The sequence below is a fragment of the Callorhinus ursinus genome, unplaced genomic scaffold (genome assembly GCF_003265705.2).
Source record: "Callorhinus ursinus isolate GAN/ISIS: 27379988/994484 unplaced genomic scaffold, GSC_fseal_2.0 scaffold9, whole genome shotgun sequence".
NCBI lineage: Eukaryota > Metazoa > Chordata > Mammalia > Carnivora > Otariidae > Callorhinus > Callorhinus ursinus.
This window is the reverse complement of record NW_027397071.1, coordinates 2,085,418-2,109,312: the sequence shown is the minus strand read 5'-3', so window position 1 is coordinate 2,109,312 and position 23,895 is coordinate 2,085,418. Positions and strand designations below refer to the sequence as shown.

The following is a 23,895-nucleotide window of genomic DNA, read 5'->3' as shown; positions in this document are numbered from 1 at the left end:
AGGAAAGAGACTTGCAAGAATAAGTTTAGGAAAGTCACTAAACAAACAGCAATAACAGCAAAAACAACAAACAGCAGGGGTTGGGATCTTATTTCCAAAGTTGCTGCAAAGCAAAAAAGATTGGAATAAGAAAGTTCAGCAAGATTTCAAGATACAAGGCCAAAATACAAAAATTCAATTGTATTGGTGTACACCATCAATGAACAACCCCAAAATGAAATAATTCCATTTATAATAGGATCAAGAAGAATAAAACTTAGGAAAATCTTAACAAAACAATTGTTAATAATTGTATACTTAAAACTATAAAAAAGTGCTGAATGAAATTAAAGAAGACCTAAATAAATAAAAAGATGTCCCTAGTTCATGAATTAGAGGCAATATTAATATGTCAGTGCTCTCAAAATTTATCTACATGTTCATTGGAATCTCTATAAAAATCCCAGCTGCCTCTTTTGCAGAAATTAACAATCTGATCCTAAAATTCATACAGAAATGCTAGAGAACCAGAATAGTTAAAACTACATTAAAAAAGTAAAACAAATGTGGGTGACTCAAACTTATAAAGCGATAGCAGTCAGGACAATGAGATGTTGGCAAAAGGATAAACATACAGATCAGTGGAGCAGAAATAAGAATCCAAAAATAAACCTTAACATTTATGGTTAATTGATTTTTGACTGAGGTGCCAACCAATTCAATGGGAGAAATAATTGTCTTTTTAATAAACTCGAAAGAATGAATTTGGACGCCTATCTCATATCATATAAAAATTATATAAAAATGGATGTACAATCCCCTAATGCAAGAGCTAAAAATTTAAAACTCTTAGAAGAATATATAGGAATAAGTCTTTGTGACTTTGGATTATGCAATGATTTCTTAGATACAATACCAAAAGTATAAGCAACCAGAGGGAAAAAAAACAGATAAATTGGACTTCAGCAAAATGGACACCATGAAAAGACATCAATAAGAATATGGAAAGATAGCCCAAAGACTGGGAGAAAATATTCATAAATCATGTATCTAATTTGTATCTGATCAGGAACTTGTATCCAAAACACACAAGGTATACTTACAACTCAAAAATAAGACAAATAATCCATTACAAAATTGGGGCAAGGATTTGAATAGACATTTCTCCAGAGAAGATAGACAAATGTTCACTAAGCACATGAAAAGGTATTCAACATCACTAACCATTAAGAAGATGCAAATCAAAATCAAAATAGGATACCACTATTATGCCCACTAGAATGGCTCCAGACAGAAAATAACAGTGTCGGCAAGAATGTGAAGAAATAGGAACCCCCTCATCCATGCTGGTGAGAATAGAAAATAATGCAGCTGCTTTGGAAAACAGTTTGTCGGGTACTCAAAATGAGAAACAGAGTCACTATTCTAACAATTCCACTCCTGGGTATCTACTCAAGAGAAATGGAAACATACGTTCATACAAAAACTTGTACAGAAATGTTCATATGAACTTTATTTGCAATTTCCCAAAAGTGGGAACAACCCGTATGTCCATCAATTGATGAGTGGATAAACAAAATGTGGTGTATCCATACAACAGAATATTACTCGACCATAAAAATGAAGTGCTGACACAAGTTACAACAGAGGTGACCCTTGAAAATATTATGCTAACTAAAAGAAGCTAGTCACAAAAGGCCTTATACTGTAATTATATATATACTGTATGCTTCTCCTTATATGAAATGTCCAGAGTATGTCAACCCATAGTAACAGAAAGTAGATTGGTGGTTCCAAGATTCTGGGTAGAGGGAAAAAGAGAGTGTCGACTCATGGGTATGGGTTTTGGGGAGAAGGTGAGGGGAGAGAGGAATAAATAGAGCACAGGTTTCCTCCGACTCCCCCCGGGGATGAAATTATTCTGCATGTTATTGTAGTGGTAGATTCACTACATTATGCATTTGTCAAAGCTCTTAGAACTATACAACGCGAAGAATGAACCCTAAAGCAAACTATGGACTTCAATTAATAATAGTGTCTTGATATTGGCTTATCAATGGTAACAAATGTGTTTAAAATAAGGAAAACTGTGAGCCAGGTAGGGAGGAAGTGTAGGGGAATGCTGTACGTTCTGCTCATTTTTTTCAGTAAACCTAATACTGCTCTTAAAAAGATAGTCTATTAGGGTTTTTTTGTTTTGTTTTGTTTTTGCTTTTAAGTGTATCATCTTGGATGGCTGGGCTTTCAAGAAATCCGGAGTGCACCATGCTGGAGGCAGAAGCCCTTTGGAACCCAGCCGGGCTCTAAGAGAAGTGGCTACTCTTATATCAAGTCCTCTCCCATCAAAAAAGGAGGGGAGGCTTTGAGCTGGGAAACTTGAAAGCAATGAGGACGCTTTCATTCCCTTCAACCAAGAACCCTCAGCTACTACTAAGGAAAAGTCTATTTCAGTGTAACCAAAAAGGGAATTCAGTTTGCCTCTAAGCAAGGTTACTGGTTCCTATAAGGAGATGTGTGAAATTGACAAAGAAGATTAAATCTTGGTCCCAGATCACCTAAGTCCTATGAGAAACTGAGAAAAATTTGCAATGCAGGTGCCCAGACTCCAATCCCAGCTCTACCACTTAGTAGCTGAGAGACCTCGAGGAAGTTACGTCATCTCTCTGTGTCTCAATTTCCTCATCTGTAAAGTGGAATTATTAAAATATATATCACACAGAGTTGTTATGAGGATTAGCTGATTTAATATTTTAAAGTATTCAGAACTGTGCCTGGTACACAAACACATATCTCCTACATATAAAGATCTCTTAAAAATAAATATGAAAATAATGAACATCCTAATAGTAAACGAAGAAAATATGTGAATAGAAAATTCACAAAAAGAAAAAAATTGATAAATGTTTAGCCTCACCAGTAACAAAGAAATGCAAAGTAACATAATAAAAAGATTATTAATTATCCATCAAATCAAATGGAATAAGATTAAAAGAGTAAGGAAATCCAGCATTGGCAAGGCTGTGAGGAAGCAGATACTTGCATACTGCGTTGGAGGTAGGGATGTAAATCGAGAATATCTCTGAGGAGAACAAATTCATAAATTAGATTATGGCAGGCACGGTTGATTGCTTACTCAATAGTTATCCAGCTTCTTTTTTCCCTAATAGTAGTGCTCATCTCCTAAAAAAAAATTCAAAAATGTCAGATGCTTGTTTTCCCAGCCTAGGTCCTTGGCCAGGTCTAGTCAATAGGATATAAGGGGAGGTCTGCTGGTGGGGGAAGGGGTGGAATCTGGAAATGTTTTCCTCCTTGACAAAAAGAGACACTTGAAAGTTCTTGTATTCACTCTCTTCGCTTTTTGCTTTGAGAGTTATCATATGAGAACCTCACACCTGGAGCTGGTGTGGCCTTCTCCCAGCTCGCAGCTCGGAGGAAAAGGTCAAGAGAACCAAAGAGATGCCTAGTTAGAACCTTGACATCGTTGGTCTGCTCAACTAGCCCTAAAACAGTGGCCCAGACATTAGAGCTAATGCTGTGTAAGAGTATATGTTCATTATTTATGACTAAGAGAAAAAAGCAGTTCATGAAACAGTATGTAATGCTGTGATTCAATTAAGATGTATACATATGTATATATGTGAACTTACATGAGCATATTCATAGAAAAGATGAGAAGTATAAGATTTATTAAATCCATTATAAATTGAGAAGCTTCAATTATTACCTTTCTTTGGAATGACAGTCTCAGATGGTGCTGTTTCTGACTTTTGCTGAGAAACTGTGTCCATCAAGTCTCCGCTAGGAGGGCTTGGTGGCATTTCAACAGGAGGAAAAACAGGACCTGAATCAGGACTATTGCTCACAGCACCATCTGCAAAGAGAACCTGAAGGAAAAGCAGAAATTCTTACATTCTCAGAAGCAAGAAAGAGGCTGGTTAACGTTTAACACTGTGTATCAAACTGGTAGAGGTTGAAATTAATCCGAAGGAAAAATGCTGTTTGCAGACCTCCAGACTCAGCACAAAGCATATTATAGGATGGTAGCTTTGGAGCTCAGAGACTATAGTTTAATAATGAGCATGATAATATTATTTAATGTTTTCTGTTTACCTTCTATTTTGTTTCTTTTCTTTTTATTTCTTGTCTTTTATTGGATTGACTTGAATTTTTATCTTTTTACATTTATTTGTTTAATTTTTATTTTCTCCATTCTATGCAACTAGAAAATTACCCACTCTATTTCAATTTATATAATGAGTACATTTAACATTTTATTACATATTTAAATGTTTAGTCTCTATCAACATCTATCTCTAGAATGTGTCTTGTCTACAGGTATTATCAGTACATCTATCCAGACCAGTATCTATAACCTACCAATGAACATGACAAGAACCCCCACCAGTGCTGCTAATGAGAAATCTAACGTCCATCCAGTTCTCATTCTATAGTAGGTAACTGGTTTCCTTTAGGAAGCTCTGGGATTGTCTATCTGTGCAGTTCCAAAATTGCACTATGACATATCTAGATGATCTTTTAAAGATAATTAGTATCAATCCTGCTTGGCACTTGGTTGTCCTGTTTAATCCGAAGTTGTTTTTTTGTTTTTTAACTCTGGGAGAATTCCCTTGATTATTTCTTTCATTATTTTCCCCCTTCACTCCCACTATTTTCTTCTCCTGGAGATTATATTTTTCAGATCCCTTTTGCACATCTCTTAATTTTTCTCTCCCTCATAATCCACTTTCTCACCTTAATTTTTCACAATTGTTTTTCTTCTTTTTTTTCTCCTTTAAAGTTTTTAACTGAAGTATATTGACATACAATATTATATTAGTTTCAGGTATGTTATATATATACATATATATAATATACCTGAGTGATATATATATATATATACCCATACATACATACCACTGCAACACGGTGCTTTGACACACAATTGTCATTTTTAATAGCTAAGAACTCTATTTTTTTCCACAGCAACTGTTTTTTTATTGTTATTTTGTAGACTGTTAACTCTCAAGTCTCTCCCTATGTTACTTTTACTCTCAAGTTTTTTGTTTAACAATTTATTCTTATTTTTAGATGCTATTTCTTTATTTTTTTTATTATTCTGTAATTTACTTTCATGCAGTTGGTTTTTCTCTAAGGCTGGTGATTCTTGGGTGCGTGGTCATTGTTCTCCTCGAGGATCCCTTTTCACTTCTTAGTGGTGTTTCCTCTGATCACAGAAGCAACTTCCCTGTGATCACTGGGGAGGGATAGAACAGGGCATATGGCTTCTGGATATTATGACTTCTGGTTCCCAACCTCCTGGTTACTTGCATTACCTGGGGATGCTAACTTAATTGTCTGGGTGCAGGGCTCCCTCTGTGAAGTGTCTGTGTTAGAACTTCTGATTTTTAATTTTGCTGCAGGTTTTCTCTTGTACATGCTTTAAACTTTGCTCTTGTTTCTCCATCAGTCTGATTTCATCTGACTTGCATTTTTTAGAAATTCTCCTAATCTTCTGATCCATTGATGACACATTTTGTTGTTTTCCAGTACTGTTATGAATTTATTATTTAAAAGTGTTTTTTAAATTATTCTAAGATGCCTTGAGATGGGGAGGAGATAAACACTGTGTTTAGTCTGCAGTCTTGGATCATATACAGAATAAGTTTGTTTGTATCCTGTATTGCACAGAAGACTATACTATTCTCCATTTGTCATTTTAAGTGTCCCTCCATTTTCAAATGAGTTATTCCTCTTGCCTACCATAACACTGTTTTTTACCCACAGCTTGTTTGTATTTTACTTTGCAGCAGGAAGGAGTAGTATTTATCTAACATTCTGTTACCTGTGTGGATCCATCCAACATGTATTTGACAACAGTGCCTTGCCTGGTGATAACTCTTGATGCCTCCTGATCCACTGGTGGCATCACCGTTTTGTAGAACTCATAGTGCTTCACCTTCTGGGGGTAGCTCTGCCGGACCATGATGTCCCAAGTGGGTTCCTCATCTGTAACATTCTGATCTTAAAAAAGAAAAGAAAGACAGCCTTCCTGTGAACTGGGCAATGCTGTGTAGCTGGCGTTTTGTCTTTTTGCTTAATTTTTTTCATTCTTCTGGCTACATCTGAATAATAGGGCAGTTTTCATACCATGACAGATGGCCCAGAGCACTGGTGTTTTGCCACATTTGTTATAGTCAAGTGTAGTAAATAAGGTCAGCTACAAGTACTTAAGAGGTAACTTTCTCCATGTATAACCCATTCTTCTAATGAATTCCAGGACATCCTTGGCAAAATTAGGAAGGAAGCAGATTTTTGCTGTCTTAGATGTTCCCTTTTCTCCCTGTTGGTACTTTTCTCTTGCCTTTGAGTAAGCTCTTGCCCCTGCATGCACAATGCTCTCCTTGGGTCTCCTGGTTGCCTGGAGCCCCAGGGGAAGTTACTCAGGCTTGCCCTTCCTAAATCATTCATCATCTTTCAAAGTAAACATAATCCCCTCATCTCTAACCAAATCCAGACTTTTCTCAAGGTTCTATTCTTAGCTGGCAATCAAGGAGAAAAGCACCTAATAAGTTCCTTCAAAAGAAAATATTATTATTGAGAATTTCTGGCATACAAAAACTATTCAGTTTTCGCTAACTGAATACTTTCCTCTTCTCAGCTTATAAAGGGGCTTATCAACATGTAATGATTTCAATGACTGTATCAGGCTGATCGAAAAATATTTTGGAACGAGGGCCCTTCATGATACCCTCTAAGTCACAGAAGTATTAGTAACAATAACATAATAAGCATTTACTGAGATGTTTATATATGTTAAATGCTTTGTATATGTGTTTTATTCAGCCCACCTCAACAACCCTTTAAGAGAGACACTCTCACTTTCCAGAGTTTCAGATGAAGAAATGGAGGCTTGAAAGGGTTATAGCTTCTCCAAGATCACACAGTCAGTAAGTGGTAGGACTCGGATTTGAACTGGTCTCTATGCTTACCTATTTTCCCATGTTGTAAAAACAACAGCTGCTACCCTGACCAAAAAGCAAACAACCTCCTCCAAATCTAACACTAGAGTAGTATGCTCCAGATTAGAAAGTATTTTTGCATTTAATAGTTGTAACAACCCTGTTTAGTATAAGACACAATTTTATAAACGAAGAAATTCAGGTGGAGAGGGGTTATGACCTGCCCAAGGTCACCCAAGAAAGCTCATTCTTTTTTTTTTTAATTTTTTATTTATTCATTTGGCAGAGAGAGAAAGAGAGAGAGAGAGAGAGGGAGAGCACAAGCCGGGGGAGGAGCAGACAGAGGGAGAAGCAGACTCCCCACTGAGTAGGGAGTCTGATGTGGGGCTTGATCCCAGGACCGTGGGATCACTACCTGAGCTGAAGCCAGCTGCTTAACTGACTGAGCCACCTAGGCACCCAGAAAAACTCATTCTTCTTATACCGTGTGACCTTCCCTTCCTCTGTCCAAAGCTGACCCTGATGAAAACTTTTCTACTTTGGTATTTATGTTGACTTGAACGGGGATATTCATAATATATGGAAGATTTTTAAAAGAGTATGTGTTCCAAGCAGAGTTATTATTATCCACATTGTCTACACTGACATAATATCAGAGTAGGTAATGAAACTAATAAAAAAAAACAGGTGAAATAGGTATTAAGCTGGGGTTTGATAATAGGATCAAGCAAACAAACCAACAAACAAATATCGTTCTTATCTAGAAATATCTCTGTTAGTACACTCATAACATCTTTGACTTTGACTTTGGAAGACCCTTACTGGCCGTTACACAGTAAATCCCATCGTGGAAAACCTGGACCACTAGGAATCCTTGGAAATAGAAACAAAGGTTCATGGTCTATTTTTAATATTGATAAAGCCTAATGAAAAACAAAATTGAGACCAGCCAGCTCAACTGCCACATTTAGTTTCTTTTCATGTGGGTGGCAAGTAAACATGACTTTGAATTAGTTTTCAATAGGTACACTCTTTTTCTTTGATAGATACCCTTTTCAAATATGGTATATGTAAAGGAATTATAATAAAGAGGATATTTGGTTGTGAATAAAGGTCAGGATCTACTAATACAACAAAACATTTATCAGATGAAGAAACACGGTCCAGAGATAGTAAGGTAACTGAAAGGGCCGTATATAAAACTCAAGTCCCAGGCCAGTGCTTTGCTTTGTTGAGTCTGCTAATTCTACTGCAGTAGGGGGCCTCCATTTAAATGGTATTCAAATTCATTCACTAATGTGGATGCCACATCATGTTAATTAAAGAGGTCCTACTTATATTTATTTAGTCATCTTAATAAGTTAGAGGCCATGTACAGAAATAACAGACTTTATAAAATTATATCCTACTATCTGGAACAAACTGATTTCCTTCAACCACTTAACCTGCATTTGCCTCCACTTACTTTATGCTCACTGTCCTTTGATTTGATCAGACCAGCAAATTAATGTACCTTGGCCCTTTGTAGAGCCAGGAAGATAGTGTCCCACCCCATAACAGTTGTTACGAATACTGGCTTTGCCATCACTGACCAAGAATGACCTTTAATCTCTGCCACTTACGAACTGAGGGACCTGGGAAAGTTAATGAACCTCCTTCCTGAAGACTCAATTTATTTTGTAAAATGGAATTATTAGAACTTAGCTTATAATAGTTGTATATTTTCATGTGTATTAAGTACTTAGTGCTGAGGGCTCAAAAAATGCCAGTCATTATTATTAGCCTATTGCTCATTATCAACAAGTATGTTTAACTGGTAGAAGAATACACACACTTTCAATGGTGATTTAACTGTTTTCTATATGATTTTTGCCCCACTCCCTCTCTGATCCATGCTGGCTAACACTTACCTGTAGACTCTTGCCCAATGAAGGTCACCAGGAGTCCATTGGGGCAAGACACATTTAAGTTTTGGAAGGTAGGAACATAAAGAGTCTCTTGTAAAACAAGTTCTGTCTTTACTTCTTCCTGTGAATAATTTAACACATGAATAATTGTTTGTCATTTTCTAAATGAGCTACTGATGTATTGTGACTAAGCAAGCACTTGCTGAGTGCTTATGATATGACTTGCCCAGGACTAGTGGTCCCTGCAACGGAACCTATAAAGATGCATGAGTCTCTACCTTCGGGGAATTTATATTCTGCTCATAGAATGGCACACAGCCTTTTGAAACAATTAAATTATAGTACCAAATGGTTAGCACATCTCTTCTCCCAAAATGAAGATATCAAAATCAATGAGAACAATTAGGAAAGGATCATGGAGGAGTTGGGGCTCAAAGTAGGCCTTGAAAGATGCCTCTGTATGCAAGTGTGGGTGTAAGGGCTGACCAACATGCCCACTACCTACTTGGTATATCTTTTAAAGTTTGGGTGTTAGAGATGTTATACTCTTAGGAAATGTGTCATTATTTTTCTCTAATAAGCATGCATTACTTTTGTAGTGAGTAAAAACAATTTAAAAAGATGTAAAAAGAATTTATAAACTAATGAAGTTTGGGTGTGTCTACTTTAAAAATCCTAGTTAATTTTATGCTAACTATGTTGAATCCCTGTTTGGTTACTTGTACTCCAGAATGAAAGTTATTTAATTACTTCCAACCAACCCCTAATAATAATCATTTCAGTTTTTCCAGTTGACTCTCTTCTGTTAGCCTCTAAAATCATTCCAGCTGGTCCCCTGTTGCTGCACCTATAGTTTATTTTAACTAGTCTTTTACTGTTGATCATTTAGGTTGTTCTGACTTTGTTACTAACAAATAATAAATCTGAATAGTTAGCCAAAAATCAATTAAAAACACAAAGCAAGGGACGCCTGAGTGGCTCAGTTGGTTAAGCATCTGCTTTCAGCTCAGGTCATGATCTCAGGGTCCTGGGATCGAGCCCCGAGTCGGGCTCCCTGCTCAGTGGAAAGCCTGCTTCTCACTCTACCTGCTGCCTCCCCTGCTTGTGCTCGCTCTCTCTCTCACTCTATCTCAAATAAATAAATAAATAAAATCTTAAAAGAATAAAAACACAAAGCAAAATTAAGAGGAAAAAAATCATGAAGTTCTGTAAAATGAACAATAATGTTTGAAGACATGAACTTGCCATGATGAATTTATCATTACACAAAAAAACAGTAATTATCTCCCACCCTTCTATTATTGTCACTTTTTAAAAATTGTGGGAGAACTGATGGGTTCGCTACCAAATTGCTTTCAGTCAAATTAATGAATTATCTGGGGTTATTCTGCTCAACACTGTGAAATTTTTACTTAATAAAGGTCAAGTGTCCTGGCTTGAGGAAAGTCATCTAGTGCAGCTAACTAAACATGATGCGGAGGCCAAGTGACCTACAAACACCATAATGTTTAAAGGGCCAAGGTCTGAAATCAGTATCTCTGATCATTTTTTAACATGTTTTTTTCCTTCTAATAAGTTGAGAATTTATACATTGTACAAACTGTACAACTGTCCTAGCAAATTTTCAAGATTTCATCAGTGGTTTCCTTCTTGTCTGTATTCTTGTGATCTGTATTCTTGTATTAGGAACACGCCTGGAGTCAAAGCTTCTGTACGTGTGTGTGTCTGCATTTGGTGGCATTGGAAGCAGAGGGTGAACTGCTCTTTGGCCAGAAGTGGGCTGGCCTTCAATCCTTCAGCACATCAATATCCAAGCCCAAGTCTACCAAATGGAAGTGTTGCCACTAGTTAATTAGAGGTGTTCCTCTTTCAGTTGTTGTTTATCTAATGAAACTAAATAAAGTATTTAGAGAATGGTAGGAACTTAACCAAGCAAAAGCAAAGAATACCCAAGAACCAGATTGGAAAAAAGGATGAACTGTTCATTCTGAGTTTAGAAGGAAAGACCTGAGTCCATTTGTATATGACAGTATGTCTCCTGGTGTAGGGATCCAACTCCTGTGTGCAAATCTCTTCTTGTTCATTCAAAATGGAAACTTCGAGGAATGTTAATGCATCTGCACAATAACATACATGTGCTGAAATAACACTGTTGGCGTAACTCGTGATTTTAAAAACGTTAAAATTGAGGGAGAAGTAGGGTTTAGGAATCCATGGCAAGTCCTTGCACCTTTTTCTCTTCCTCTTTTGGATGTTCCTCTTCTTTAAGAGAGTCTTTGGGTTTTTCTTTGCCTTTTGTTTTTCCTTTCATTTTGCCTTGAGGAACAGTCACTATAAGAGGAACTACTGTTGTAGTAAGTGCTGATGGGATACTCAACATTGTTTCCAAATTAGGATCCTTGTCCTCTATAACAAGAAAAAAGGAGAAAACAAGTAAATTGGACATACATATCTTATACGTTTGTTAATAGATAAATGTTTGCATTGCAAACACGTTGCCATGCATTTATACCAGCTGGCAACAATTTTTACCCTTGCTGAACATGATTTGTCAGTTGGATAGATTTCAGGGGTAATGTGGTTGATTTAAAAATCAGAATTGTAGTTAAAAAATCTGAGGTACTTAATATTTTGATATATTTGATTGAGTCATTATTTCACATGTTCTTGCCTTCCCATCTAGATTGTGAACTCCTAAAGATAACCATCTATTTGAGAAATATTTATTGAGAGGTTCTTATATGCAACATGTTTGGAACAGTGGGCAATAATGACAAAATATATATAAAAAGACCATATGAAGCCAAAATAGTCTAATAAGAGTTATACTCAAATAGCTTTAATACAAGGACATAAATAGGAAAATAATGAGGGATACAAACAAGGAAATTCAGAAAAGAGGTTTTTCTAGTTGAGATGATAAAAAGAAGTTTTAGAAGTTGTAAAAGATTGATTTTATTCTGGGTCTAAAAGGATTGTCAGAATTCTCAAAGGCAAGCTGATCTCTGAAGGAATTATGTCACAATCTTCTGAGCATCACTGGCATCTTAAAAGAATTCTATTCTCCTCTGGGTTCCAGGATAATACTCCACCTGGATTTCCTCTTCCTTCTCTGAACAATTTTTTTCTGTCTCCTTTACTGGTTCTTCCTCTTTTGTGAGTCCTTAAGTGTCATTAGATTCCAGGGGTTTTCCATTTATGCTTTTTTTTTTAAATTTTATTTTATTATGTTAGTCACCATACAATACATCATTAGTTTTTGATGTAGTGATCCATGCTTCATTGTTTTCTTATAACACCCAGCGCTCCATGCAGTACGTGCCTTTTACGCTTACACAACAGATGTTCTCAACTCTGGCTGCTCATAATAATTACTCATTGAATTTTTTATAAAAAGGTCAGGCCCCTGTCATGACCCATTGAATCACACTCCCTAGGGATGAAGCACAGGCATTTATATATGTGAAAAATCACACGTGATTGTGATACACAGCCAGGACTGAACACCTTTATTATATATAGTAGATCTGAGTATCTCACTCACTACTGGGGCTCTAACTGTCATCTACATGCTGATGACTCCAAAATTTACATCATAAAGCATGACCTTTCTTCTCAGCATCAGATTAATATGTCTAACTGCCTTTAGATATCTCCCTCTGGTTGTGGTACTGGAGACATTTCAAACTCAGTAAGTCTCTCTTCTCCTAGGAAAGGAAAGCCTCCTATGTACTTAATCTCATTTAAGGACCAATCAAGTATCTCATTTCCCAAGTTAGACAGTGAAGTATTTGCATCTTCTCTTTTTGACTGATCTCATACATCCAACCAGTCACCAAGCCATCAGAAATTTCTCTTGAATGATGCCTCTCCTATCTATTCCTAACTTACCTCATATTCTCATTGATCTCTTATTTGATTTTCTGCAGCAAGTTTCCAGACTGGTATGGGACCTCCAATACCACCACTTCAGTGTACTTTCCAAACTATCACTAAAATTATATTCCTAATATAAAATCCAATCATGTCACTTCCAATCCTTTACTTAAACACCTCTGATGCTCATTGATCTTGTAGGGCATTCAGTGCAGACATTCCACCATTCCAGCTACACTCAACTTTTCACCTTTCTATAAAGATGCTATGCTTTTACACAATTTTATGTTTATGCACAAATGGTTCTTACTGTCTAGAATTCCCTTTCCTTGTTGCTTTGTCTGGATAGTTCCCATTCATCTCTAAAATCCCACCTCAGATATTATACTTTCTCTCTGAAGTATTTTCTAGCTGTCCCCAGTACTATGTTTACATATAATTTCTAGCACTTCGGCAGTTATTTCTCTATTTATTCTTTTCCCATTAGACAATGAGTTTTTTTTAAAAATATTTATTTATTTATTTGAGAGAGAGAAGAGAGGAGGAGAGAAGAGGCAGAGGGAGAGGGAGAGAAAGAATCCCAAGCAGACTCCCCACTGAGTGTGTGCCCAATGTGGAGCTTGATTTAAAAACCTGGAGATCACGACCTGAGCTGAAATCAAAGGTCAGATGCTCAAATGACTGAGCCACCCAGGTGCCCCTAGACAATGAGTTTTTTGAGTAGATGTACCATGGTTTTAGTCATCATTGTGGCTCAGTGCCAGCAAGATTCCTGACCCATAGGAAGTACAGTATATAAATAAGTGAATGGCATCCAGTTATAGGCAGCTGGAAATGCCTCCCTCTCATCCCCCTCCATCTACTCATTCAGTAAATATTTATTGAGTATCTACTACTATGTACTATGAATTGGGTAACCAATGATCAAGGAGACTACAAGGAACTTGTAATGGGTAGATCAAATGAAAAAACCCTCAGGTACAATGTCATGTGTTAAGTCCATGATAGAGGAAATACAGTGCTCCATGGGAATCCAGAATAAGGACATCTAACACAAAATGCTTCCATAAAACTTATACTTTGGCTATACTGCACAATTTGCCTTTCCACAAACAAGTCATGCTTTTATGTTATTGAGCTTTTGCATGCACTATTCTTGGTATTTGGAATTCCCTTCCTTTGATTCTTTGCTTATGCAATTCCCACTCACTGGGTCTTTACCCAGTTCACATGCTACTGCCACTTGGTCTGTGAAGTCTTCCTCAGAGCAAGTAACCTGTAAGCTGTGACCTTGAAAGATGGGAGGAAGTTTAATTGTTGTAAGTGGTGGTGCACCCAGCAGGAGGAAGTGTTCTGGGCAAGTTGCAAAGCATGAGAAAATGACCAGAGATAAAAGAAAGCATTCGAGGAACTAAAAAGCATAAAAAGAATAGGATAGCCAAGATGTAGAAACAACCCAGATGTCCATCAACAGACGAATAGATAAAGTTGCTATATACATACAACGGGACACTTATTCAGGCTTAAAAAAAAAAGAAGTTCTATAATACGCAACAACATCGATGGATCCTTAAGGAAATTATGCTCAGTGAAATAATCCAATCACAGAAAGACAAATACTGTATAATTCCATTTACATGAGGAATCGAAAGTAGCCGAATTCATAGAATTAAAGAGTAAAATGGAGGGGAGTCCAAGATGGCGGAAGAGTAGGAGACCTTAATTTCATCTGGTCCCAGGAATTCAGCTAGGTAGCTATCAAATCATTCTGAACACCTGTGAACTCAACTGGAGATCTAAGAAAAGAATAGCTGCAACTCTACGGACTAGAAAAGTGGCTGCTTTCTGCAAGGTAGGAGGTGTGGAGAAGTGAATCCAAGGTGATATATGGGAAGATAGACCATGGGGGGAGGGAACCTGCTTTAGCTGGCTACAGCAAGTGAAATATATAGCAGTGGAACACAAATTGGAACTTTTACAAGTTGGCTCTGGTGAGGGATGTTGCTCAGGTGGCTAAGCAGGGGCTGAACCCTAGCTGGGACAGTGTGGTCTCAGGATCCTCAGGGTCACAGGAAGACCGGGGGTGCCTGAGTGCGGCAGAGCTCCCAGGCATTGGAGCGGGGAAGCCGGCTGCAAAGAGTGAGCCCAGGAGTGGACTCTCAGCTCCGGTTTGCCATAAACTGTGAACTGTGGCACGGTTGGGAGACTGCTGTACGAGCAGGCGCCCAAAAAGAAGCAGCAGAACTGGCAAGACCCCCCTATCTCCCCCAGGAGGAGCAGCGAGAGAGTGCACCGCAGGAGTCTGCAAAGTTTGAGACTTGAAATGGGGTCATGTGCCTGAGATAGAAACACTAGGTCACAGACTGGGTGAGCACAGAGTGCAGCCAGAGACCAGGGAGACAGGAGTGATTGAATGCTTTTCTCTGAGGGCTCACTGAGGAGTGGGGTGCTGAGCTTTAGGCTCCAGGGCCAGAGACTGGGAGGCCACCATTATCATTCTCATCCTCTAAAGCTGTGCAGAAAGCCTTCAGGGAACAAAAGCCATATAGAGCAAACCAGAGCAGATTACTTAGCCTGGCCCCCTGGCAAGGGTGGTACAATTCCACCCCATGGCAAATACACTTGAGAATCAATGCAACAGGCCCCTCCCCCAGAAAATGAGCAAGAACATTCAGCCAAGACCAAGTGTACCAATCAATGAGAACTGCAAAACTCCAGCAATAGGAGAATACAGCACATAGAATTCATGGCTTTTCCCCCATGATTCTTTAGTCTTTCAACTTTAATTAATTAATTAATTTTTATTTTTTTCCTTTCCCTTTTCAACCAGTTTCTTATTTTATCAACTCCTTTTTAAAATCTTTTTAAATTTTCATCTTTACAGTTACATTCTAACCTTTCAATGAATTTAATTTTATTTTTGTATATATAAGTTTTTCTTTCTTTACAATTTTGAGATGTAGTTTCTTCTAACAAACTGACCAAAATACATTCAGGAGATAGTGTATTATGTTCTGTTCACCTATCTGTTTATATCCCTTTTTTGTTGTTTTGGGTTTTTTTTCTCTTTTGCTTTCTCTTATCTTTTCATGTCCGTTTTTACAATTACATTCTATCTTTTCATTGTATTTAATTTTATTTTTGTACATGTGTAAGTTTTCCTTTCTTTACAATTTTGGGATCTAGTTCTCTAAAAAACAGACCAAAATACACACAGAATCCTGTGTATTGCTCTATTCTGCTCACCTGTCTGATTATATTCTCTCTTTTCTCTCTCTCTCTCTCTCTCTCTCTCTCTCTCTCTCTCTCTCTCTCTCTCTCTCTCTTTTTCCCCTCCCAGTTTCTGGTCTCTTCTGATTTGTTTAGTGTATATTTCTCTGGAATAGAAGGATCGTTGTTGCCATTTTAATATTTTGTTCTCTCGTTCACCTATTCTTCTCTGGACAGAATGACAAGAGAGAAAAACTCACCTCAATAAAGAGAACAAGAGGCAGTACTAATTGCCAGGGACCTAAACAGTATGAACATAGTAAGATGTTGGAACTAGAGTTCAGGATAATGATTATAAAGACATTAGCTGGGCTTGAAAAAAGCATATAAGACACTAGAGAATCTCTTTCTGGAGAAATAAAAGAACTAAAATCTAACCAAGTTGAATTAAAAAGGCTCTAACTGCTAGGATAAATGAGGCAGAAGAGAGAATTAGTGATAGAAGACCAAATGATGGAGAATAAAAAAGCTGAGAAAAAGAGAGATAAACAACTACTCGATCACAAGGGGAGAATTCGAGAGATAACATATCATAAAGCAAAACAATATTAGAATAATTGGGATCCCAGAAGAAGTGGAAAGAGAGAGGAGGGAAGAAGGTATATTAGAGCAAATTATAGTGGAAAACTTCCTTAAGCTGGGGAAAGAAACAGGCATCAAAATCCACATAGAGGCACAGAGAACTCCCCACAAAATCAATAAAAATAAATCAACACCCCAACATATACCAATCTCAGAGACAAAGAGAAAATCGTGAAAGCAGCTCGTGACTAGAGGTCTATAACCTACAAGGGTAGAAACATTAGATTGGCAGAAGACCTATCCATGGAGACCTGGCAGGCCAGAAAGAACTGGCATGATATATTCAGGGTAATAAATGAGAAAAATATGCAGCCAAGAATAGTTTATTCAGCTCATATATCATTCAAAATAGAAAGACTGAAAAATCTTCCAGGACAAATGGAAACTAAAATAATTTGTGATCACCAAACCTCCCTACAAGAAATATTAAAGGGGATCCTCTAAACAAAGAGAGAGCCCAAAAGTAACATAGACCAGAAAGGAGCAGAGACAATATACAGTAACAGTTCCTTTTAAGGTAATACAATGGCATTAAATTCATATCTTCCAATAGTTATTCTGAATGTAAATGGCCTAAATGCCCCAATAAAAAGACACAGGCTATCAGATTGGATAAAAGAGCAAGGCTCATCCATATGTTGCCTGCAAAAGACTCATTTTAGGCCCAAAGAAAACTCCAATTTAAAGTGTGGGGGTGGAAAACAACTTATCATGCTACTGGACATCAGAATAAAGCTGGGTGGCAATCATATTAGACAAATTAGATTTCAAACCAAAGACTGTAATAAGAGATGAGGAAGGACACTATATCATTATTAAAGAGTCTATACAACAAGATCTAACAATTGTGTTTATGCCCCTAACATGGGAGCAGCCAATTATATAAGCCAATTAATAAAAAAATTAAAGAAACACATCGATAGTAATACAGTAATAGTAGGGGACTTTAACCCCACACTCACTGCAATGGACAGATCTAAGCAGAAGATCAACAAGAAAAAAGGGCTTTGAATAACACACTGGACCAGATGGACTTCACAGATACATTCAGAGCATTCCCTCCTAAAGCAACAGAATACACATTCTTCTTGAGTGACCATGGAACATTCTCCAGAGTAGGTCACACACTGGGTCACAAATCAAGTCTCAACTGGTACCAAAAGATTGGACTTTTGGGACCATAGTCCTCTGAAACTGGAACTTAAGCACAAGAGGAAATTCGGAAGGAACTCAAATACTTGGAAGTTAAAGAGCATCTTATTAAAGAATGAATGGGTTAACCAGGACATTAAAGAAGAATTTTAAAAATTCATGAAAACATCTTCTTCATCCATTCATCTGTTGAAGGGCATCTTGGGCTCTTTCCATAGTTAGGCTATTGTGGACATTGCTGCTATGAACATTGGGGTGCATATGGCCCTTCTTTTCACTATATCTATGTCTTTGTGGTAAATACCCAGTAGTGCAATTGCTGGGTCATAGAGTAGCTCTATTTTTAATTTTCTGAGGCACCTCCACACTGTTTTCCAAAGTGTCTATACCAACTTGCATTCCCACCAACAGTGTAAGAGGGTTCCCCTTTCTCCACAACCTCTCCAACATTTGTTGTTTCTTGCCTTGTCAATTTTTGCCATTCCAACTGGTGTAAGGTGGTATCTCAATGTGGTTTTGATTTGAATTTCCCTGATGGCTAATGATGATGAACATTTTTTCATGTGTCTGTTAGCCATTTGTATGTCTTCTTCGGAGAAGTGTCTGTTCATGTCTTCTGCCCATTTTTTGACTTGTTTGCTTTTTGGGTGTTGAGTTTGAGTTCTTTATAGATCTTGGATACCAGCCCTTCATCTGTAGTGTCATTTGCAAATATCTTCTCCCATTCTGTGGGTTGCCTGTTTGTTTTGTTGACTGTTTCCTTTGCTATGCAGAAGCTTTTTATCTTGATGAAGTCCCAAAAGTTCATTTTTGCTTTTGTTTCACTAGCCTTTGGAGATGTATCTTGAAAGAATTTGCTGTGGCCGATGTCGAAGAGGTTACTGCGTATGTTCTCTTCTAGGATTTTGATGGATTTCTGTCTCACATTGAGATCTTTCATCCATTTTGAGTTTATCTTTGTGTATGGTATTAGAGAATGATCGAGTTTCATTCTTCTGCACGTGGCTGTCCAATTTTCCCAGCACCATTTATTGAAGAGACTGTCTTTTTTCCATTGCATATTTTTTCCTGCTTTGTCAAAGATTATTTGACCATAGAGTTGAGGGTCCATATCTGGGTTCTCTATTCTGTTCCATTGGTCTATATGTCTGTTTTTGTGCCAGTACCATGCTGTCTTGGTGATCACTGCTTTGTAATATAGCTTGAAATCGGGTAACATGATGCCCCCAGCTTTGTTTTTCTTTTTCAACATTTCCTTGGTGATTCGGAGTCTTTCCGATTCCATACAAATTTTAGGATTGTTTGGCCCATATATACAATGGAATATTACTCAGCCATCAGAAAGGATGAATACCCAACTTTTACATCAACATGGATGGGACTGGAGGAGATTATGCTAAGTGAAATACGTCAAGCAGAGAAAGTCAATTATCATATGGTTTCACTTATTTGTAGAACATAAGGAGTAGCATGGAGGACATTAGGAGAAGGAAGGGAAAAATGAAGGGGGTGGAAATTGGAGGGAGAGATGAACCATGAGAGACTATGGACTCTGAGAAACAAACTGAGGGTTTTAAAGGGGAGGGGTGTGGGGGGATGGGTTAGCCTGGTGATGGGTATTAAGGAGGACACATACTGCATGGAGCACTGGGTGTTATATGAAAACAATGAATTGTGGATCACTATATCAAAAATTAATGATGTACTGTATGGTGACTAACATAACATAATAAAATAAAATTTAAAAAAATTCATGAAAACAAATGAAAATGGAAACACAACTGTTCAAAATCTTTGGGATGCAGCAGAGGTGGTCCTAAGAGGGAACTACATGGCAATACAAGCCTTTCTCAAGAAACAAGAAAGGTTTCAAATACACAACCTCACCTTACATCTAAAGGAGCTGGAGAAAGAACAGCAAATAAAGCCTACACCCAGCAGGGGATGAGAAATAATAAAGATCAGAGCAGAAATCAATGAAATAGAAACCAAAAGAACAGTAGAACAGATCAATGAAACTAGGAAATGGTTCTTTGAAAGGACTGATAAGATAGATAAAACCCTGGCCAGACTTATCAAAAAGAAAAGAGAAAGGACCCAAATTAATAAAATCATGTATGAAAGAGGAGAGATCACAACCAACACCACAGAAATACAATTATGACAACATATTATGAGCAAATATATGCCAACAAATTTGGCAATCTGGAAGAAATGGATGCATTCCTGGAGACATATAAACTACCAAAACTGAAACAGGAAGAAATAGAAAACCTGAACAGACCCACAACCAGCAAGGAAATGGAAGCAATAATCAAAAATCTCCCAAAAAACAATAGTGCAGGGCCGGATGGCTTCCCAGGGAAATTCTACCAAACATTTCAGGAAGAATCAATACCTATTCTTCTGAAGCTCTTTCAAAACACTAGAAATGGGTGGAAAATTTCCAGACTCGTTGTCTGAGGCCAGCATTACCTGATCCCAAAACCAGACAAAGACCCCACCAAAAAGGAGAATTACAGACCAATAGCCCTGATAAGCATGGATGCCAAAATTCTCACCAAGATACTAGTCAATAGGATCCAACAGTACATGAAAAGGATTATTCACCACGACCAAGTGGGATTTATTCCTGGGCTGCAAAGCTGGTTCAACATCTGCAAATCAATCAATGTGATACACTACATAAATAAAGGACAAGAAGTATATTATCCTCTCAATAGGTGCAGAAAAAGTATTTGACAAATCACAGCATTCTTTCTTCATTAAAACTCTTCATAATGTAGGGATAGAGGGTATATACCTCAATATCATAAAAGCCATCTATGAAAAGCCCACAGCGAATACCATTCTCAATGGTGAAAAACTGAGAGCTCTTCCCCTATGCTCAGGAACCCGACAGGGATGCCCACTCTCACCACTGCTATTCAACATAGCACTAGAAGTCCCAGCCTCAGCAATCAGACAACAAAAAGAAATAAAAGGCATCCAAATCGGCAAAGAAGAAGTCAAACTCTCACTCTTTGCAGACGACATGATACTCTTGGTGGAAAACCCAAAAGACTCCACCCCAAAATTGCTAAAACTCATACAGGAATTCAGTAAAGTGGCAGGATATAAAATCAATGCACAGAAATCAGTTTTATTTCTATACACTAACAAGACAGAAAAGAGAGAAATTAAGGAGTAGATCCCATTTACAATTGCGCCCCAAACTGTAAGATACCTGGGAATAAACCTCACCAAAGAGGCAAATGTTCTGTACTCAGGAAACTCAAAATGGATGACAGACCTCAGTGTGAGACAGGAATGCATCAAAATCCTAGAGAAGAGCAGGCAGAACAATTTGGCCATTGTTGACAATGCTGCTCTACATTCCTAGGTATCTTATGGTTTTTGGTGCAGTTGCACATGGGACCAATTCCTTGATTTCTCTTTCTGCTGCTTCATCATTAGTGTATAGAAATGCAACAGATTTCTCTACATTGCTTTTGTATCCTGTGACATTACTGAATTCATTTATTAGTTCTAACCGTTTTTTGGTGGTCTTTTGTGTTTTCTGTGTAGAGTATCATCTCATCTGCAAATAGTGAAAATTTTACTTATCTTTGCCAATGTGGATGCCTTTAATTTAATTTATTCATTTCACCAAGTATTTATTTATTAACTTACTTATTTTTGTTTCAAGTTTTTATTTAAATTTCAGTTAGCTAACATATAATATAATATTAGTTTCAGGAGTAGAATTTAGTGATTCATCAGTTACCAGTAACACCCAGTGCTCATCACAAGTGCCCTCCTTAATACCTATCACCCATTTAGCCCACCCTCCTGCCCACCTCCCCTCTAGCAACCCTCAGTTTGCTCTCTATAATTGAGTCTGTTTTATGGTTTGCCTCTTTTTTATTTTCCCCTATGTTCATCTGTTTTGTTTCTTAAATTCCACATATGAGTGAAATCATGGTATTTTTCTCCAACTGATTTATTTTACTTAGCATTATACTCTCTAACTCCATTCATGTTGCTGCAAATGGTGAAATTTTTATGTTTTATGTTTTTATGCAATTATTCCATTTAAAACAAAAATAAATCAAATAAATATATATCAGACAAATATATATCAGACAAATATATATATATATATATATATATATATATATATATATATATATATATATAACATCTTCTTTATCCATTCATCTATTGATGGACACTTCAGCTGCTTCCATAGGTTGGCTATTGTAAATAATGCTGCAATAAGCATATAGTTGTTTATATCTTTCCAAATTAGTGGTTTAGTATTCTTTGGGTAAATATCTGATAAATTGCTGGATCATAGGGTAATCCTATTTTTAACTTTTTGAGGAACCTCCATACTGTTTTCCAGAGTGGGTGCACCAGTTTGGATTCCCACCAACGGTGTAAGAGAGTTCCCCTATCTCTGCATCCTCACCAGCATCTGTTGTTTTCTCTGCTGTTAATTTCAGCCATTCTGACAGGTGTGAGGTGACATCTCATTGTAGTTTTGACTTGTTTTTTCCTGATGATGAATGACGTTGAGCATATTTTCATGTATCTTTTAGCCATCTGAACGTCTTCTTTGGAAAAATGTCTATTCATGTCTGCTGCCCATTACATTTTTTTTTAAGATTTTTATTTATTTATTTATCTATTTATTTGAGAGAGAGAGAGAGAGAGAGAGAAACAGCATTAGAGGGGAGATGGTTAGAGGGAGAAACAGGCTCCCTGCTGAGCCAGAAGCCTGATGTGGGACTCGATCCCAGGACTCCGGGATCATGACCTGAGCCGAAGGCAGTCACTTAACAAACTGAGCCACCCAGGTGCCCTCCTGCCCATTTCTTAACTGGATTATTTGTTTTGTGGGTGTTGAGTTTGATAAGTTCTTTATAGATTTTGGATACTAGCCCTTTATCAGATATGTCATTTGCAAATATCTTCTCCCATTCTGTCAGTTGCCTTTTAGTTTTGTTGATCATTTCCTCTGCTGTGCAAAAGCTTTTTATCTTGATGAAGTCCCAATAGTTCATTTTTACTTTTGTTTCCGTTGCCTCTGGAGACGTGTATAGTAAGAAGTTGCTATGGCTGATGTTGAAGATGTTTCTGCCTGTGTTCTTCTCTAGGATTTTGATAGTTTTCTGTCTCACACTTAGGTATTTCACTCATTTTGAATTTATTTTTGTGTATGGTGTAAGAAAGGGGTTGATTTTCATTCTTATGCATGTTGCTGTCCAGTTTTCCCAGCACCATTTGTTGAAGAGACTGACTTTTTCCCATTTGATAGTCTTTCCTGCATTGTCTAAGAATAGTTGTGCATCCATATTTTAGTTTTCTATTCTGTTCCATTGATATATTTGTCTATTTTTTTGTGCCAGTACCATACTGTCTTGATGGCTACAGCTTTGTAATATAAATTGAAGTCCGGAATTGTGATGCCTCCAGCTTTGCTGTTCTTTTTCAAGATTGCTTTTGGCTATTTGGGGTCTTTTGTGGCTCCACACAAATTTTAGGATTGTTTGTGCTGTGTGAAATGCTTTAGGTATTTTGATAGGGATTGCATTAAATGTGTAGATTGCTTTAGACGTTTTAACAACAGTCATTCTTCCAATCATGAGCATTGGAATGCCTTTCTATTTCTTTCACACTATAAATATTTTCAAATGCAGTACTTATAAATGTGAAATTAGGAACATTTGTTTTAAATGGAATAATTGTGTAATAACTTGTGGATTAAATCAAGAATAAGGAAATCACTGAGGAAACAGCAGCAGTATAGTTGATAGAGAGTAGAGTGTAAATATCTTAATCTGAAATCATGATAAGCTATGTTCAGAAGGGATAGGATGTTTTTAGTGAATGTGTGAGATAATGGATTTAACACATAATTTGTTAGGCAGAGAATAACTTCAAGTGCTGGCTTAGAAACAAATCAAATATAAAATTAAAAGACAAAACCTCAAACAAAGCAAAAATACTAACAAATTCAGTGGGCTCTCTAACTCACTAGAGTACTACAATGTTTTGCACAAAGTAAGAAAAAGATTATAATGACCCAATGGAATGATGTTTCTGCAGAAAAGGAGCTACATAGTAAGGCAGACAGTTGGATCACCATGATCTACACATAGTTTGAAGGCTATATAGCATAGAGA

General features: G+C 37.2%; 1 protein-coding gene across 1 annotated transcript in view; it reads right to left on the bottom strand.

Annotated features, from left to right (window-relative positions):
• Positions 1 to 23,895, bottom strand: part of SPAG17 (sperm associated antigen 17) — a 237,994-nt gene that overhangs the window by 82,131 nt on the left and 131,968 nt on the right. Inside the window, exons 25-28 of the mRNA XM_025872536.2 lie at positions 11,076 to 11,251; positions 8,849 to 8,966; positions 5,822 to 6,000; positions 3,704 to 3,863 (exon numbers count right to left, since the gene is read on the bottom strand). Of these exons, the coding sequence (XP_025728321.1) occupies positions 3,704 to 3,863; positions 5,822 to 6,000; positions 8,849 to 8,966; positions 11,076 to 11,251 (633 nt within the window). The remainder of the gene's footprint in view (positions 1 to 3,703; positions 3,864 to 5,821; positions 6,001 to 8,848; positions 8,967 to 11,075; positions 11,252 to 23,895) is intronic.